The sequence below is a fragment of the Calidris pugnax genome, unplaced genomic scaffold (assembly GCF_001431845.1).
Source record: "Calidris pugnax isolate Ruff unplaced genomic scaffold, ASM143184v1 scaffold188, whole genome shotgun sequence".
Lineage (NCBI taxonomy): Eukaryota > Metazoa > Chordata > Aves > Charadriiformes > Scolopacidae > Calidris > Calidris pugnax.
The window spans coordinates 1,060,225-1,078,411 of NW_015091257.1; the positions used below are offsets into that span (position 1 = coordinate 1,060,225).

Consider the following 18,187-nt stretch of genomic DNA (forward strand, 5'->3'; position numbering starts at 1 on the left):
CACACTGAGAAGCCACGTTTCATCTGCAGGGAAGTTTCTGTTAATATAGGCCCTGTATGCAGTGGATTTTGGCCTGAAGGCTATCACCACTGAGCGGCTTCATGCACGCACAAGTTTAGAAGGTGCCGGGAGAACAGAATTCGAGGAGACAGATCTTGAAAAAAGCAGTATTTATTTTAAAGTACAACCCAAAGTTGTATCCGTACGAAATGCACAAGGTATCTTGTTTCTTCCACAAGTCTTGGCTGTGTGCATTTCAGTTCAACTTAAAAATGCATTCAGGTTTACAAATGTACAAACAGCACAGAAAGTGTATTACAGTCTCAACAGAATGCTCTTACATTCAGCCATTTTGCTCTTAAGGTTTTGTGTTGGTTTTGTTGGTTTTTTTGTTGGTTTTTACTTTTTTTTTTACATTCTTAGAACCTGTGTTAACAAAGACAGCCTTATTTTAAAAAAATACTCTGCATTTTAGCACAAAGTGCCTTTTGATTTTTAAATTAGAACTTGGAGGATAATACTGGAAAAAATTTAAAAACCCAAACCGGTACTTTTTCATAAAAGTATTGCATGCCAGGACTGTTTTATAGTTCAAATTGTTTCCTAAATAACGATGGCAGATGGTAAAATATGAAACCAGTGAAATTGTTCAGATTTACAGGCTTGAGCTGTAGTTGGGGATTTGTGACCACACCCAGACTCTTTCAAGCTTATCTGCAATCTCACACTACCATATTGCAGGACAGGCTTTAAAAAGGAGCAAGTGATGAAAGCAGGACTGGCGGGGAGGGAAGGGCTGGGGCAGGGAGGGGGGGGGGACAAGAAAAAAGCAATGACCAGCAACAGCCTGAAAGTGATGTTTCAAAAATTTGCATTCAGAATTGTATTTATGACCCGGATAAGAGTTCTTTCCTTTTGCTTCACTTCAGTTTTCGTGAGGATAGTGTGAATTAGACCAAGGATCTGAACTTCTTCTTCCAATTGTTGGGCTCCAAATTCTCCAAGGATTGTAGGTCTGTCCCATGTCTTCAGCAGGATTGGCAACGGCGGCGGCGGCGGGCGGAGGAGGAGCAGCCGAGGAGTTTTCGCTCCCCATGAGATCGATGCCTGACAACGCGTTTGTTGGAGTGGTGAAGGGAAGGCCACTGTTGAGATTACTTGACCAGATGGAACTGCTGAATGGAGTGGTGGACCACAGGCCACTTGGGTTGCCAAGGATCGACTGCAGTAAAGAAAGAGCCAGGTAAGTAGCAGTTCGGAAGTAACAGTTTGGCAGCCTCTATTTTCACCTCATTTACAGCCCCCCAGAAAGAAAAGTATGTAAGAAGCAGCAAGCCTGCTGTGGAACCCCTTCTGTCTTCACTGCAACGTGCAGGATTGAATTCCCTTTATTAGAGTTTGCACAGAGGAACCACACTACATATGCTCACCAAACATCTGGTAATGGAATGGGCTGCAGAGTGCAATTACATTACAGGCTTTTAAGATGTTTTGATTTGAGCTTATACATCCCCACACCATTACTAATTTAAGCCCTACTAGTATTCAAGCTTTAACACACAAGGACCAAAAAACTCAAGCTTAATTGAACTAGTTAGAATGAGGTAGATAAACATGGTTCACATCTTGAAAAAAACAACAAAACTCAAGTTATAATGCAAGGGAGCAGCAAAGTCTATTCCTTGATCCTTTTTTTAGCTGTTTGCAAACTTATCTCCTTGTATGCAGACATCATCTGTTATAAAATGAACATTCTGGATCAACTTACCTGTGTTCAGCCCCACTGTACCTCCCTATATTCCCAGTATATACTTTTTTCCCTCCTCATCCAAAAGTCCTCCAGATGAAGGGAAAGGGGATTGGAGAACTGGCCATTTGTCATGGAGTTTCAATACATCTCTCCTGATTCAAGAGGGCTGGAAATCTCTGACAAATGGTCATGGTGCAGATGCAGATGTGCTGCAACACGTCACAAATACTGTGACCAGAGAACATGTGCAGAAATGAACAAGGCCCAGGTTGTGTCAACTCTTTTATTAAAGCCCAAACAGTAGCAAGAAACAAGCAGAGGAATCTAACCCATGGTGTGGTGGAAAGTGATACCCGGAAGCAGCCAGAGATGGAGATGGGAAAGGTTAGCATAACTTTGATGCTAATATTAGCACAGAACCTGCTACATGTAGGCTTAACGCACTACATACCTCGACGCCAATAGATTTCATGTACATATGCTACAAATTCAATTTGCAAATCTACAGTAAACTTGATACATCCAAAAAGCAGTGGACTTGCTGACTAAGTGCTGTAAGGTACAAACATCCTTACGTTTGGATTGCTGGGTGCAAACAGGGCATCCATTCCCAAGACCTCAGCCCTCAGATAATGCACACTAAAGGTTAACCAGTATCGGTGTACTCTGCATCTGAAGATTAAAAATCCCTTCCAAAAGGTAAATAAGGTGGACTCTGAAAATGTCTTAATTTCAGGTTTTTATTTTCTCCCCTGGAATGAAGGAGATGTGCTCGGTGTAATCATACCTGAGATTGGTGGGACACTAACTCATTACCCAAAGTGGCCTCACAGAATCTGACACCGAGGGTTGGACAGGAGTCCTGAGCACACTCAGGGGTTAACTGGGCCAACGTCACTAGGACTCTCCAATGTCACTCACAAGTTGAGCCAAACTAGGGTCACTGTTTATTACTGTTATATAAATAAATGGTTATATTTAAGCTATACCAGCATTAGACTACTAAGCCTACAGCAGGAAACACTAATTCTGCCCCTCAGCCACCAACCCTAGCACACTAAAAGTCCACCCTATTTCCTCCTGCAGGCAGGAGCCAGGAACTATTCCTACGTTTGGGAGAGCCTGATAAATAATTGCTGAAAAAGTAGAAGTAACCAGGAAAGGAGTGGGAGAGAAGAATACTTTGGGTTAGACTGCTACTCCTTTTCAGGGCTGGTGGAGAGAAGTACGAAGTGGCTGTCAGAACTACACACAGGGAAAGGGAAGAAACAGGAACGAGGACTGTAGTTAGAAAGGAAGTTGGGAAGAAGTGCCAGCAATGCAGCAAGGCCTGAGGGGAGACGGGACCTAGAAGTCAAATCCAATTTAGTACCAGAGCGAAGAGTTATGCATAAAATGGGAAAGCAAGAGGGCCTGAGGGGAGACGGGACCTAAAAGTCAAATCCAATTTAGTATGGGAGCAAAGAGTTATGCATAAAATGGGAAAGCAAGAGGAAAAAGGAAGGAGGATGATCAAAATCAACTCCCCAGAAACTTTAGGGTAACACAGAAGCCACTATGCAAGTGCTGTTTGCAGGAATGGCCTTTGGCTCTTGTGCCAGAAAGGAGAAAAGGACAAGGCCCTGGTGTGGTACCTGCTCTCTTGTCTAGCACTTACGGCAAGGAGGTTCAGTGGCAGGAATAGCCAAGGTTTCCTGTTCTGGCTCACCATGAGCACTTGAAAATAAATGGCTGGCATTAAAAAGGCTCTGAACATTTCAGTATGTTTGCTGCTTCTTATTTGTTAAGTGATCTTCTCCTTAAATAAGCTCCTAAAATGTTTTTTTCTCTCCCCAAAATAAAAGTATTTAAAGGGAGAGACTGACAATTCTTCTATACCATTTGGCTTCCATCTTGATGCTTCCTGAAGCATACTTACAGGTATTTGTCAGAAGCACCCAGGAAGTAGGTTAGGAGCTAGAGAGATTGTTCTGGTTGTCCTCAATCCCTCCCTTCTATAAATCCTGAGAAATCTGCCCTCCATGTGACCAAAAAGCAACTCTCTCCTTACGTAGTTTTTAGTGACATTACAGCTACAGTGGTAACCGCGTGACAAGGGCGCGATGGGTGAGTGTGTGTCTATAAGAAGCTGTGTGACCTTCTTCATCTTCCCCCCACTCCATCTGAACGGCTACCAGGTGAAGTAAACATTGCCTCTTACTCACTACAGAAACATTTTCAGGAGACAAGATGAAGAACGATTTCAGCTGGCACTGAAGACAGCACAGCAAGGAGGTTCAGTGGCAAGAATAGCCAACTTTTCCTGTTCTGGCTCACCATGAGCACTTGAAAATAAATGGCTAGCATTAAAAAGGCTCTGAACATTTCAGTATGTTTGCTGCTTCTTATTTGTTAAGTGATCTTCTCCTGGAATAAGCTCCTAAAATGTTTTTTTTCTCTCCCCAAAATAAAAGTATTTAAAGGGAGAGACTGACAATTCTTCTATACCATTTGGCTTCCATCTTGATGCTTCCTGAAGCATACTTACAGGTATTTGTCAGAAGCACCCAGGAAGTAGGTTAGGAGCTAGAGAGATTGTTCTGGTTGTCCTCAATCCCTCCCTTCTATAAATCCTGAGAAATCTGCCCTCCATGTGACCAAAAAGCAACTCTCTCCTTACGTAGTTTTTAGTGACATTACAGCTACAGTGGTAACCGCGTGACAAGGGCGCGATGGGTGAGTGTGTGTCTATAAGAAGCTGTGTGACCTTCTTCATCTTCCCCCCACTCCATCTGAACGGCTACCAGGTGAAGTAAACATTGCCTCTTACTCACTACAGAAACATTTTCAGGAGACAAGATGAAGAACGATTTCAGCTGGCACTGAAGACAGCTGTTGCGGTGTAAGTTTTATTCTGACAGATAGAGAGGTGCAAGGATGAGAGAGCAAGTACTACAATCTCTGTAAAAGCTTTTCAAAAACCAGCTTTGGCTATATTCTAGATCTCCATCAAAATTAATTGTTAGTCTTCACCTTAAGCTCAGTCTTTTAGTGTTTTGTTGTTTTGGTTTTTTTTCCTAACCTGAAAATTATACATTTGAGGCCTTTTAGATAAGTGGGTTTTTTGACCTTTTGTTAATTTACAAGTAGGTGTAACACTGGACTCAGGAAGCAGAACCCAAACCTGAAAGTTCCTGTATTGGCTACTTTGAAACTGTCTATCAAACCGGAAGGGACAGAAGCGGTGTCCTGCCATGGCACAGGAGCAGAACGGTTCTTTCCACAATCCTGAAGCACATGGGAATGGCACACACTTCTCTAAGTGCTCCAAGATGCTCTTGTGAGAAGTATTTTTACGTGAAGAGATTTACATGGATTCATCATCCGCAAGTGACTGGACTAATCACTCTTTGTCCAACAGCCATTTCAACTTTACTGCACAGGAAGATGAATACACGTAGCTTCCCTTTTCCTTTATTCTTCAATTGATATTTTTCACCCAAATTTAAAAATTGTCTAAAGGAAACTAGATGGCAGATGCAGAAATGGGTGGTAACAGTAATAACAGGCTGTAATAGAAGTGAATACTTACTGCAGTTGTATGAGTCGGGGAACTCGAGCTTGTTGGCCAGGAGGGTACAGAATCTGTAGCTGAAGGATCCCAGATGGATGATGGAACATTATTGAATTCACTCCAGTTTCTCTGAACATCCTGCCCATAAGCAGATCGAGCTAAACCAAGTTTGCTAAAAACCTCTAAAAATAAAATGAAATAAGACTGAGTACATTATGCTTCGCCTTTTTCCAAGAGCCTCAGCAGACTAATACTCTTCACAGCAATTTCCCATGTTTTTCTAGCAGGTCCCGCTGCAGTGCAGGAACCAAGATCAGAGGAGGTGACACAGTGACACAGACCCCATCTCACGTGCCCCAGCCCAGACCCCATCTCTGCTGGAGAAGCAGAGGGCAGCACCAGTGCTCGTGGTCTGCCTGGTCCCTGCACACAGAACTGATCCCAGGCATCTCACTGCAGGCCCTCAGAGTTGCTGGTGCCAAGTGTTGCTGATGAAGATGAAAGAACCCCACAGCAGCAGCTGCTATTGATTGCACACCCCCAGCATTTTTCAGTGGACATACAACTTTTTCAGTAGACATACAATCCATTTTGCAAATGCCATGTTTGAAGTTTTGCTTATCATCTTTTGCAGACACCTTAAGAAATACCACACTACGCGTCTCCAAACCCGGTATATAAACCTACAGAAAGCATGCAGATCCATGCCCTGCAATACAGCCTGCCTGCATCAAGGCCCATCTCAACAGTTCCTTATGGAAAGTTTACCTAAATATTTAAATACAGGACTTAATGGCTGATTTTGGTATGCATCAGTTCACCATGCAGCTATACAAACGCTAGAGGAGAGCACAAAAGGAAAGCAACACGAGGGATGGGCCTCAGTTACAGGGCAATGGTTTTGTGCAGGCATTAAGTGCTCAGGAAACCACAGGCCCAGTGGCACATTTTTGAGACCTACAGTAAATCTTTAAGGGGAGGGACAGAGAGGATGAAGACTAAGGGGAAAAAAACAAAAAGGAAAAAAAAAAAAAATCAAGAAATTTTTCTGAAATGAAGAACCTTCAAATCCAAGTATTTCCAGCCCAACAAAGACTCTAAAGAATTTCCACTAACTCTGGGCTGAAACACAAAATACACCACCGAATTTTTAACACAATTTCCTACATAGTCATCTTTTCTGGGGGCAGGCATGGGAACACTGCCTGTATTTAGACCAGCAGAAAGGAGAGACACCATTTCTTTATCTGCATTTGAATATGGAAAATATTTTAAAAAACAAAACAAAACAAAAACTCACCTCCAGTTAAGTTAAAAGAATGTCCAAATGCAGAGAATGAGTTGAGAGGTGTGAAATCGGGACTGCTGGGATTGCTGATAGGGCTCCACAAACCCGAACTAAATATTAGGGAGTAATGGAAAAGCAATACACAACTCATTAAGACGGTAATATCGACAGTATTAACTTACTGATACGAATGTATGTGTATGTATATATTTAACTATATATATTTAATGGTGATCAAGAGTTAGAAAATCAGCTAAATTTTGTTTTAACAAAAGATTTCAATGAAATACCATTTTCCTGTGTATATATTGTATGTACCTATTTCAGAGCAACACACTATAGACATATATAACTATAGAAAAAATGCTCTAATTTGTAGACTGAGCTCCAACACAAACCTGAAAGTAGCTCTTTTAGTCAGTTTTTCAGAAAACTTAAAGGGTCTAAGCCATAGTGCAGGTTTTTTTGACAAACAGATAAAATGTAGAACGACTCAGAAGGGATACAAGTGCTCACGCTCCAGCTTGTGGGCAAGCTTCTTGAAACTACAGATGAGTTAACTGGAACCGGTGATAAGCATTTACAAAAACAAACCAAAACCCCACCCACAAACTTCGCTCAGAAAAGCAATTCCTTTGCGTACTGAAACTTGAATTCAAGTCTCTTTCTTATTTCAGAAAGGTTGCCAGACCTTCACTGTTGTTTGCAACCGAGACAGACGCGCACCGCCAAAATATCTCAAAAAAAGGGAACACGACTGAGCACAGCTCTGTTTTGCTCCTACTCATAACACGAAGCCCAGTGATAGTTCTGGTCTCAGTGTTAAAACTGGGGGTGAAAGACACTGCTGTATAGCAAGATACTCTGCCTGTAAACTATTTCGAGTGCCCTTGGGTCACACTCCTCAATACTGAAAGGGCGAAGCTGGTTTCTCATTGTTTGGATGCCCAGGAAACACAAGATTGTTGAGCTCCTGGGAATGAGGGGGTGAAAGCCCCCATTGCATCCAGAACATCCTGCTTTCTACTTGTGAGTCACTTTTAAGTTCTAAACTTGCTTTGCTCAGACTTCAGAAAAGTTAAAAAAAAAAAAAAAAAAGGACCAAACCAGAATTGTGTCACTATCTTCAAAACGCCATGAGCAGCTTACAATCTTTTTCCCTAGGGGCATAGGTATTTGCCTGGAGAATGTAAAAATTACCTGTCAGAGCCATCACTGTCAACAACTGCATGGGAAATGCTGATATTGCTGGCAACATCTGTCTTGCTTGGAGAAACCTTTGGTAAACCACTGCCACCTGCAAGAATATATAATATAGAAACCCAGTAAAATAACAAAATCAACAGAATATTCAGGAAATATTCAAAAATATTTAGAACTCCAAACTGGTTCTAATACCTGGGCTCTTGTCATAACCTGCAGCTACAGCAGCAAAAGTAGGGTTGCCATTCCTGCCTGGAAGAGAGGCCGCCTTTGCCAGCTTATGTTTGGTACCATTAGGCTGCTTGCTTTTTGTCTCACTTGAAGGAGAAAGAGAGAAAAAACAGAGTAAGGTTTAGGACTTCAGCAGTTTGATAAAAAAACCCAGAAATTTAAGCCAGCATTCATGAAAGCGTTAACAACACCTCAACAGTTCACGTAATTGCACATTTTCCAATCTACCAAGTTGTAAGAAACCCCAGAAAAATATAAATAGCACGGGGTAAGTTATATACAGTAATATCTGCAAAAAAAGCTGTTTCCACGGGAAGAGGAAATAGGTCTGAGAGAAAGGAAGATGATACACCATGTGAAGCACACGGGTTCCACAAGCCTTCTGGGCTTGGGAAATCAGTAGGAGGTGCAGATTTGGACTCACTTGCTGCAGCTGCTGTTCACGATGCTGCTGTAGGTGCCTCCTCGCGGCCCGAAAGCTAAAGATGCGGGAGGAGGAGGAGGAGATGGAGAGGCGGGTGTCGGCGAGGGCTGTCGCTGTTTCAGGAAAGCATCTGCGTTCAGGGTTTGTAGAGAGAGTTTATAAAGGTTGTCCGTAGCTATAAAGAGAAACACAAAACACTTTCCTGTAGTACTTAACTTTAAAACGAAGGCTTCTCCAAGTTCTGCTACCCTTTCTGTTCAGACTGAGGAATGGTGATGACAAAGGCTGTTCCCGGTGATGGCAGAAGTAGCTCCTTCCCTATATTCACCTATCACTAGTCAGGTTTACTACCTATTTTCAGAGAGACTGTGTTGCAACAAAAGCACCGAGAGAAACTGATTTGCACAGAAGAAAGAACCTGAGTGCTGTGGAGAGAGCTGACTCTGTTCACATGCAGCCAAGAGGAAGGTGATTTGGTTCCCACACAAGGGACTCACAACACAACCCAAAAGCTTTTATTAGTGCCCCACGCAAACCACTGCATTAAGGCATTTTCAGTGTTTCCTCTCAAGGACAAATAATGTAATTAGTTTCAACTTTGGCTGCAGCAGACTTGACCAAGCAAAACCGTCATCTACTCTAGAAAATACATTTTGTTTCTGAAGAGTAATTCTCATTTCCTCAATCTCCCCAGCAGCTTCTGAATCCTGTCCATCACTGCCCATGTGGTTTTCAAACCTCCCAAATCGTACCAGGTGCTATCAGTGAGACCCACGGGAGCACAACTACACAGTGAAAAAAACATAGGAAGATCTATAAACAGACCAAGCCTACCTACAGATGTTCATTGCAGAAGACTAATCCTGTCGTCCCCTAGCAATTACTTACAGCTGCCAGCTTTGTGAAGAGGCACAGAGTCCCACTCTGGTGGTGGAGAATCCTTTTCACCTTCTGAGCTGCTGGTGTTTCCTAGCTCCTGTCCAGAACCACTGGGAAGAAATTTTGCTAATACTGATGGCCTGCTCTCCATTAACTTACTGTTTGGACCTATTAAAACAAAAGAAGAGAAGCAAGTCCATGGATGGGAAGCTGAACAGCTTTCTTCTCATAGCAGACTTAGAATTAAGCACTCAAGAGGGGTTACAAACAATCAAATAAAATTCCCGAGGTATTTATGAAAAAAAGAGCCTCACACTACCTCTCATTTTGGGGAGGTTTCTTGATTTAGACCCATTTGTCAGAAGGTGCTGTGTAGATATCTTGGATGGAAAGGTTTTGCGCTGTTTGTTTTCCAGTGGGGGAGTATAAGACAATTCCAAGGAACTAAATGAAAACAGAGATACATTTATTTTTAAGCTCTCTGAAGTGCTGAAGAGATTATTTTTATATAGATATATATATATATGCCATACGGTTTTACAAAAGACTGGTCTCCTGTGGCTTTTTAATGTCAACCTTGTGCTCATCTTCAGAGCTATTCATAAGCAGAGGTTTGTACTTTGCCTTTATGCAACTCCACCCTTCCTAGCTCTGGCTCATTTTCTACCCACACTGCTCCACACATTTATTAGAGCTCACTCACTTTCCAGAAGAAGCTTTCATCCTAGAGCTCCAGGATTATAAAACCTGTTTGATTATACAGAAGCAACAAGAGATGGCAACTGCCATTTTTCTGCTCTGCCCCCACATGCTCTTGTTAGATCACACGCTCCTGATGTGCTGTTGCCCTGAATGTACAGGATCATCTTTTAGTCAATGACGTAAAACTATTCAAACCCACCATCGAGTTCATTTGGCTATATGTTCTTCTTTTTCTCCAGCTACTTGATTATGTCTCTCAAACTTTTTAGGGAGGGACTATTTTACCCATCTCTTGCGGAAGAATTCCAAACGAGCTGTCACCGGCCTTTGAACACTGTCACATGTAATGAACTTGTGATTTGTATGATAAAGGAAAGTAGATAATGGTATGAATAAGTAAGATAAGGAGCAGACTTTGTCATGCAACGTTTTCAGAAATATCTTGAAGAAAATTAATTTATACTAACTACTAATCCCAGTTAGTCTAGTATTAATTACAGCAACAGGGAAAACGCATGCCTCAGTTTAGTGTAGCTTACTTCTGTGGCACTTGGATACAGAGGTGATTTCAGAATACTACTGCAGAACGCACTAGATATAGTAAGACTAAGATTCTTCATTTTTTCCCTTTCTATCATCTCCAATCAGCCACCTGCCAGTAAGGGAAGGGGACTGGCAGCAGCAGCAGCCTCCTTTACTAACACATCCAAGACTCTGATCTTACTCTATGATGCAAAAAAGGCTGCATTTTCACCAAGGGCACCCAAAGGCACTCAATGTTAGTGCCGGCTTCCTGTGCTGCCGCTACAAGCTCCTGTAGAAGCATTGACCCTATTTTGTGTATGCAATGCCTGTCACAAAAAGCTGAACATTGCTTAACCTGATTTGCTTCTCTGGATTTAATTCTTATTTATGCACTGTATTCCCATTAAAGAATTTGTCATTTACAAGCTTGATATATTCCCCGATATCAGGAAGGCGGAGGAAACTGCTTCGAGATCTCTGCTGTTGGCATTAGCCAGACTGGAAGCCACAACAGTCTCACACAGAGATTTTTATCAACCCGTCTTCCCTTCAAGCACGAGTCCTTCTCTAATAAAAAGCTTTTGTTATGCTTACCTGGGTTTCACATCTACAGGGATTTCTTTCTTGATACTTGTTAGCAGTTTTTTAGTTTTCTGTTTTACTTGGACTATTTCATTTTCAGGTTTTTCTGGTATAGCTTTTCCCTTTTGTTTTTCAGGTTCCTATAAAAGCCATTATAATAACACGTTAATATTCATGAAAAGTAAAGTCCCTCTTACATCACTACATGCATAGTATAAGTAGGGCTGAGGAAAGAATACTATTTGAAAACACGAGCGTTTTTGCAGCATAGAAGGTATCTTTTTACTACTTAGTGAGTATACCTATAAAACACGGTATCTATTTTTTCCTATTTGGAGAAGCAGAAATCGATATGCCTAGCAAATTAATGAACTTCACACAGATCTGGCATTTGCAAATACACAACTCTTCAGGCCACAGCCTCTGAGTCTCCTTTAAAAGATGCCCACTCCATAGGGAGACCAATACTGCAGCTGTTGTACGCGCTCCAGACCATCTAAACCAGATTCTTCAACAAAGCAAAAAATGAGCAACTTCACCATTCAATTTATTTATTTATTTTTAAACCATGCTTCTAAGACTTTCTGAATACAAGTATCCTGTCAAATAGCCATCCTAAAAAATTAAAGGTGATTTTCAAATGCAAACTTACTAAACCGTAACTTTTAAAGTATATTACTTGAATTTCTTTTCTTTGTTTCCCCAGCCAGGATCCTTATCTTTTTGAAAGTTCAGATTTAAGACTTGTCCAAATTCAGGCTTGGTTTTCTTCTCTTTGGGCCTACCTCTGCTTTGTTTGGTTCCTTAGCGCACGCTTTAGGACATTGTACTGTGACAACCTGACCACTACACAAATTGTTAAAGCTTTAGTTTATTACCTAGAAGCATGTAAGCCAAACAAGTAAAATAAAGGTAGGGGTACTGCCAAAGGTAATTAACTACCTGCTGACAAGTTACCACCAGTGAACTGACCCTTTGTAACCGATGCACAGTTTTAGCGTGCACCTTAATTATTAACTAAAATTAGTGTCCATACTTCTGCATTTTATTCTGCAAATAGACCAGGCCAGGGGCGTACAGAGAAACAATTACCAGAATGCTGCTGACAACTGGTGGCTTATTCAAGTTGCAGTCACTCAGGCACTGTCAGTCCTGAGACTACACGATTCAAGCATGTTCACACTCAGCAGCAAGTTTTATAGAGGAGAAGTGAAGGCAAGAATTGGCAAAGATGTATTTTAATTAACAATCTTCTTTTGTTAGTTATTATAGTATATGAAAGGCAGGGGTGAGGGGAAGAGACCCTATTCCTGTTGACAGGTGACACACCAGCTACACAGGAGCCTCCTTTTATGAGCAGTGGCGTACCTCTTTGAGAAGTGGTTCTGTGTCTGGGTTGGAGGTTTCGGTTGTGGTTGAAGAACTGTCATCATCTGCCAAGGAATCCTTCAGTTCATCTTCCTGTGGCTTTCCTTTCCCTCTTCTATCCTTTTCTTCCCGCTTCTTCTGTGGCTTTGCCTTGCGCTGAAGTGTTTTCCCTTTCCCTAGGGAGATAAGGATAATTCAGATTCCCAGCAGCAGTACTCCGAGGTGGGCTAAATTAATTTCATTTTAGAGGCTAACACACATGATTAAGCCTCTCAAGTTTGTCATCTGTTATGATACACCAACCATTTAACAGCCACTTCACACCAAATATGAGCGTCACACCTGAAGAACCCTCATCTCCACCGTCGCATTTATACTCCTGAGCCCAACCTCCATTGCCTCCCCGTAGAGGGTGGGCACCCGGCTACCTGTAATCCTTCTCTGCTCTGTTCCTGGCTTTCCATTTAAACACCTTAAAATCCAATTTGACAGTTTCACCACACAAGACTACATTTAAATATGAACTTCAGAGATGGGTACAAGCTTTATCATCTGAACGAATGAAGGACAGAAATGATTAGCCTGCTCCTCGGATTAAAAAAACCACCCACCCAACAGTAAGACTAGTGTGGATGAGAAAAACCACCAATAGTACTGATCTAGCAAAGACGTAAAAGAACCAAACCCAGAAATCTCACCCCCAAGTACACTTTCTCTCCTTGACAAATTTTATTCTTTCAGAGTGTACTGTTCTAAGAGGTGTCACTAAGTGGGATGTAAAATAGTTTGGCTTGACACACTAAAGCGTTACTGCACCTCAAAGTAGGGAAAACAAGGCGTTAAACACTCCAGGAGATTTTTAATCAATTTTCTTGAAGCAATCCACATATAAATAAATAATGCTGCTTGAACAATTGATTATGTTTTTCCTGCAATTTCTAAGGCTAACTGAAATATAGCATAGTATAACTTCAAAATGTAGAGGTTTAAGAACTGTCAAAATCATGCCAGAGGTCCTGGCATGCAAAATAGGCAGGATTAGGCTCCCGGGGAGTAAGAAAGTTATCACAAAAAGCATCACTACAGAGAAACTGCGTGCGCGTGTGTGGAGTCATCATTATCTGACCATCGCCTCTTGTCACTCTCTCACAGGATGAGAGCATTCCCAACACTCTTATGCCTTTCAGTGGATGTAACAGACCCCTTTACCAATAAGATCTGTCTTAGTGCCCTTCAGAGTAAGCACTCTCATTGACACGCCGCACAGTGCCTGCATCCAGCCCCCAGGGTGGACAACACAGTTCCCTTCAGTAAAGACTGGCTTAACCTGTGCTGAGTAAGTGGATTCAGCCTCTTCTGGGATTTGTACCAGTTCAGGTCGGAATTGAGTCTGGAAGCACACTGGTAACTGTCATATCTCATTTGGCAAAGTGTTCCTCAGGGAAAGTTTGTACCAGAACATAAATTTGCCGTCAGTATTTTGGCAAATACTAGATATACATCAAGGGGCGGTGCCTTCAAACTTTGCTTTCTTCAGACTTAACATCAATGTTTTAAGTATCAAGCACAACAAAAGCATTGGAGATAAAAATATTCTTTTTAGTGTGAATGCAAATAAAAGTCTAACTGCAAGTAGATCTTTGTATGGAAATTTTCTGAAGGTCAGCCTCCAGCTTATTGGGAGGATTCTGGTTTTGCCTCAGAAGCCTTATTCTAAGATTTGCTTCAAATTTAGTCTACATTCAGGATTGATAAACCGTTTAATGTTCATCATTAGAAAATCTATGTAAAATGCTACCATGGCATAAAAATATAATGCAAAGCAGCTGTTTAACAAGAATTAATGTAGCCTTCACAGCAGTCTGCTAGGACCCAAGCATTAGGAAGCTGAAACAGAAGACTATAAAGGTGGGAATCCTGCACAGGACACTGTGCCAGCCAGTTTTAGTCCAGAAGCTGCTGCTTCTGCAGACGTTTGTGACTCACTCTAGCTATTTATCTAAAGACAAATACCAGTGTGTGTATGTAGATCCAGATAGATAACGGAACTTCCCCTATGGTTATACATTTTTAAAGAGGCCAAATGGAAAAGGGCAAGTTTTATGTGATGCGCTGAGCTTCTGTGAGTCACATTATGCTTTACAGATAATGTGGGGTTTGGTTGGTTTTTTTTAAAGCTTATCTAAAAAGAAATCTACATGCATAAATACAATTTATTGATCTAAGAAGCTGAAGAGGCCAAGAAAACTGTCTGGATTGCAAAATGTACCATTCGTAATACATTTTGCAATACAGAGCATGTTTAAATATTCAGTACACCCCCTTGTCAAAGCCAAGCAATGCAAAGCCTCCATAACAGGAGGAAAAATATGAATTTATCTGAATGAATTTGTAATCGGGAGAGTTATAAAATGGAAAAGTAATGCCAAAAGATGGAACCTGTGTAAGTGACTAAGAACTAAGTATTTTATCATTATTTAAAATTGCTTTTGAAACGATAGACAAATCAATAGAAGCACCCCTCTCAAGAAAATGGATTTAAATATAGTTGAAAAAATGTAGTCAAAGGTCTAGCAATACTTAGAAGCAGCTGTTTGCTAAGACAAGCTCCAAATACACCGACTGCTAGAAATTGCTATAGGTACAACAAATGTTAACACAGACACACCACATTATTTGCATCAGGAATATGCTTTTGAAACCAAACTCAGTGGTCCCCACGTGCTGCACAGCAGCTGCAGTGTACACAGTACTCGAGTGGGGAAGCTGTTTTCTTTTTAGGCTGAACTACAAATGGAAGAGGCGCTCCAGAAGCGCTCCCAGGCACTCCATACCTGGACTGGATGTGTCCACTGCAAATCCACTCTGACACACCCCGAGAGGACGTTGCACCTTCACCACCAGCCTTTTTGTTCTCCAGAGCTCCAATACTACATATTTGCTAACACAGATGCTGCTCATGAAACCTACCTGCAGTCATGTCATCTGCTGGAGCACCAGTTAGCCTTTATAAAATGAATAACCTGACAAACTGGTCATAATTCTCTTTGGATTAATTCCCCCAACCACAGTCCTTCATCTAAACTAAAAACCGAACGGCCCAGAAATAAAGTGGCCTATTTCAGCAGGATCCTAAAACCCCTCATCACTTCAGAATCTCCACTTTGAAAGTTCAGATGCATCATCACATCCACTCTGAACTAATTAAGAGCTTTCTGCTCATTACTCCTTAAAAGAGTGAAGCTTTCCTCTTTGGTGGTGCATGATCATACAGATGCCTCAGGATTTATACACTTTCCCACCGTTCATCTTCTTAACTCTATCTCTAATAAGCAACACTGTATCAATACAGTTTCTGTACAACACTCTTGTTAGAAAAAAAGTGAAAAATAATTTAAAAACAAATTAAATTTATAACCACATAAGAAATGGCTAATACAAAAATACCATGATTAGAAACCCTACTCTAACAAAGTTTATAAGAAGGAAAATACATGAAATATACTTTTAAATGTCTCAATTTATCTAATGTACGAAATTCAATACATTATTTTAAGCATTTGACAATTGAAAACGCGCACAAAAATTTTAAACTCACTCTAACCTCATGCAAAGATGAATGCAACTTATAAGCACAGGTGCCATATATTAATTTGTTGACCCCCTGACATCAAGGATTTTTCACATCTGCAAGTCTGGGCATGAAGAATTCCATTCCCAAATGATACCACAGGGGTTTACAGATCTCTCTCTTCCCCTGCTCCCTTTATCTCCGTCTCAGTTTTCATAATACACTAGGAGAACTTCCTTTTCCTTCCCTCAGTCTTCAGCCCAACTACAAATGATGGAGGACGGATGGATGCCAAGCCAAAGGCAAACGAGTAGCAACCAAAAGGATCTTTCTTCTTCAGGATGTCAGAGGGGTTTACAGATCTCTCTCTCTTCCCCTGCTCCCTTTATCTCCGTCTCAGTTTCCATAATACACTAGGAGAACTTCCTTTTCCTTCCCTCAGTCTTCAGCCCAACTACAAATGATGGAGGACGGATGGATGCCAAGCCAAAGGCAAACGAGTAGCAACCAAAAGGATCTTTCTTCTTCAGGATGTCAGAAGTATAAACATTCACACTTGCTTTCATCAAAACGTTACAAAAATTCTGCAGGAGAATCAGAACCTAGCATTGCAGAGAACTTCTCTGCCTTAAAGAAAGGGGATCTTATCAATGCTTATCAATATCTAAAGGGTGGCTGTCAAGAGGATGGGGCCAGACTTTTCTCAGTGGTGCCCAGCAAGAGGACCAGGGGCAAACGGGCACAAACTGGAACATGAGAAATTCCATCTCAACATGAGGAAAAACTTCTTTACTTTAAGGGTGACAGAGCACTGGAACAGGCTGCCCAGAGAGAGTTTGGAGTCTCCTCCTCTGGAGACACTCAAAACCCGCTTGGACACGTTCCTGCCCAGCCTGCTCTAGATGAACCTGCTCTGGCAGGGGGGTTGGACTAGATGATCTCCAATGGTCCCTTTCAACCCCTGCCATGCTGCAGTTCTGTCAAAGGAAGTGTTGAAGACACAGGCACATACAGCCGGGCAGGGAACAGCTGAGAAGCTATCACTTTCCACGCTATGAAAACATGACCTTTACAGTCGATTAAACCTTGTTCTGTGGCTTACATAATGAATCATCCTGGTAAAAAAAAAAAAAAAAAAAAAAAAGCAGAATTGTATTACCTTTGTTTTTTGCTAGCGGAGATGGGGGCTGCTCTGTAAACACATCTGGGGAAGGGGATTCGGGGTGGTCAAAGTCTTTTTCCATCGTTTCTATGAGCCCCGTGAGATCTGACTCCTCGGAGCTGTGCCTCCTGCTGCTGGCACACTCCGTGTGGGGCGGGCTGAGAAGCGGGAGCTGCGGCAAAGAACTTTCAGTCTGTTGCTCCTGCTGCTGGGGCCCGGATGCCGGGGGCTGCTGGAGGGGCTGCTCTGACAAAGCCGGTGCCTGTTGCTGCACCGGCTGCTGGTTCTGCCTCGGCCCCTTGGCTCTTTTGCCCGCGGCGTGACTCTGAGCCGTGGCACCTGAATCCAAGGCAAAGGGGCCCGCTCTGTTCACGGACTGCACGGAAGCTGTTTGTGCTGAAGTCCTATTAGGGATGCTTGAACTGGGCTTGGATTTGATGTTTTCAACATCGGGTGCATTTCTATTGCTGTGAAGGTGTGCTGTTGCATTGCATTGTTTATGATTCCCTGCACCGGATCGTGAAGACGAACTGCCAGCCCCGTAGATCCCTCTGGATGAACTGTGATTAGAATCTGATCCAAGCGCATTCAAGCTGGAAGAACAAGTGTTTAAATAGACTCTACAATGTTTCCATTCTTCCACATGAGAAAAGAATGGCTGTGTCGAAAAGAATCCTTGAACTACACTGTTCTTGGCATATAACCAACAAAAGGCCTAAAACTTGTGTGACAAGTCAGTAGCCTTTACCATTTCCTGTTCACTTGCTCACTGTGTGTGTGAACATAGGCACAGTAAAATGACAGTCAATAGATATGGTGGAGGGAACACTGAAAGGAGAAGATTTTTTTTTAACTGAAGACACCAAAGGTAAGAACTTCTGGCCTGGTCAAAACCAGGGTTTGGTTTTGGTTAGGTTTTTTTGTTTGTTTTGTTTTTGGTTCCCCCCCC

The 18,187-nt window shown here is 41.9% G+C and overlaps 1 protein-coding gene across 1 annotated transcript in view; it reads right to left on the bottom strand.

Moving 5' to 3' along the window:
* Nucleotides 1-155: 155 nt before the first annotated feature.
* The window catches only part of TMEM131 (transmembrane protein 131), a 106,803-nt gene continuing 88,771 nt past the window's right edge, over nt 156-18,187 (bottom strand). Inside the window, exons 31-41 of the mRNA XM_014960321.1 lie at nt 17,236-17,831; nt 12,506-12,681; nt 11,150-11,277; nt 9,648-9,772; nt 9,338-9,496; nt 8,450-8,624; nt 7,990-8,111; nt 7,792-7,888; nt 6,604-6,701; nt 5,322-5,485; nt 156-1,222 (exon numbers count right to left, since the gene is read on the bottom strand). Of these exons, the coding sequence (XP_014815807.1) occupies nt 926-1,222; nt 5,322-5,485; nt 6,604-6,701; nt 7,792-7,888; nt 7,990-8,111; nt 8,450-8,624; nt 9,338-9,496; nt 9,648-9,772; nt 11,150-11,277; nt 12,506-12,681; nt 17,236-17,831 (2,137 nt within the window). The 3' untranslated portion in view covers nt 156-925. The remainder of the gene's footprint in view (nt 1,223-5,321; nt 5,486-6,603; nt 6,702-7,791; nt 7,889-7,989; nt 8,112-8,449; nt 8,625-9,337; nt 9,497-9,647; nt 9,773-11,149; nt 11,278-12,505; nt 12,682-17,235; nt 17,832-18,187) is intronic.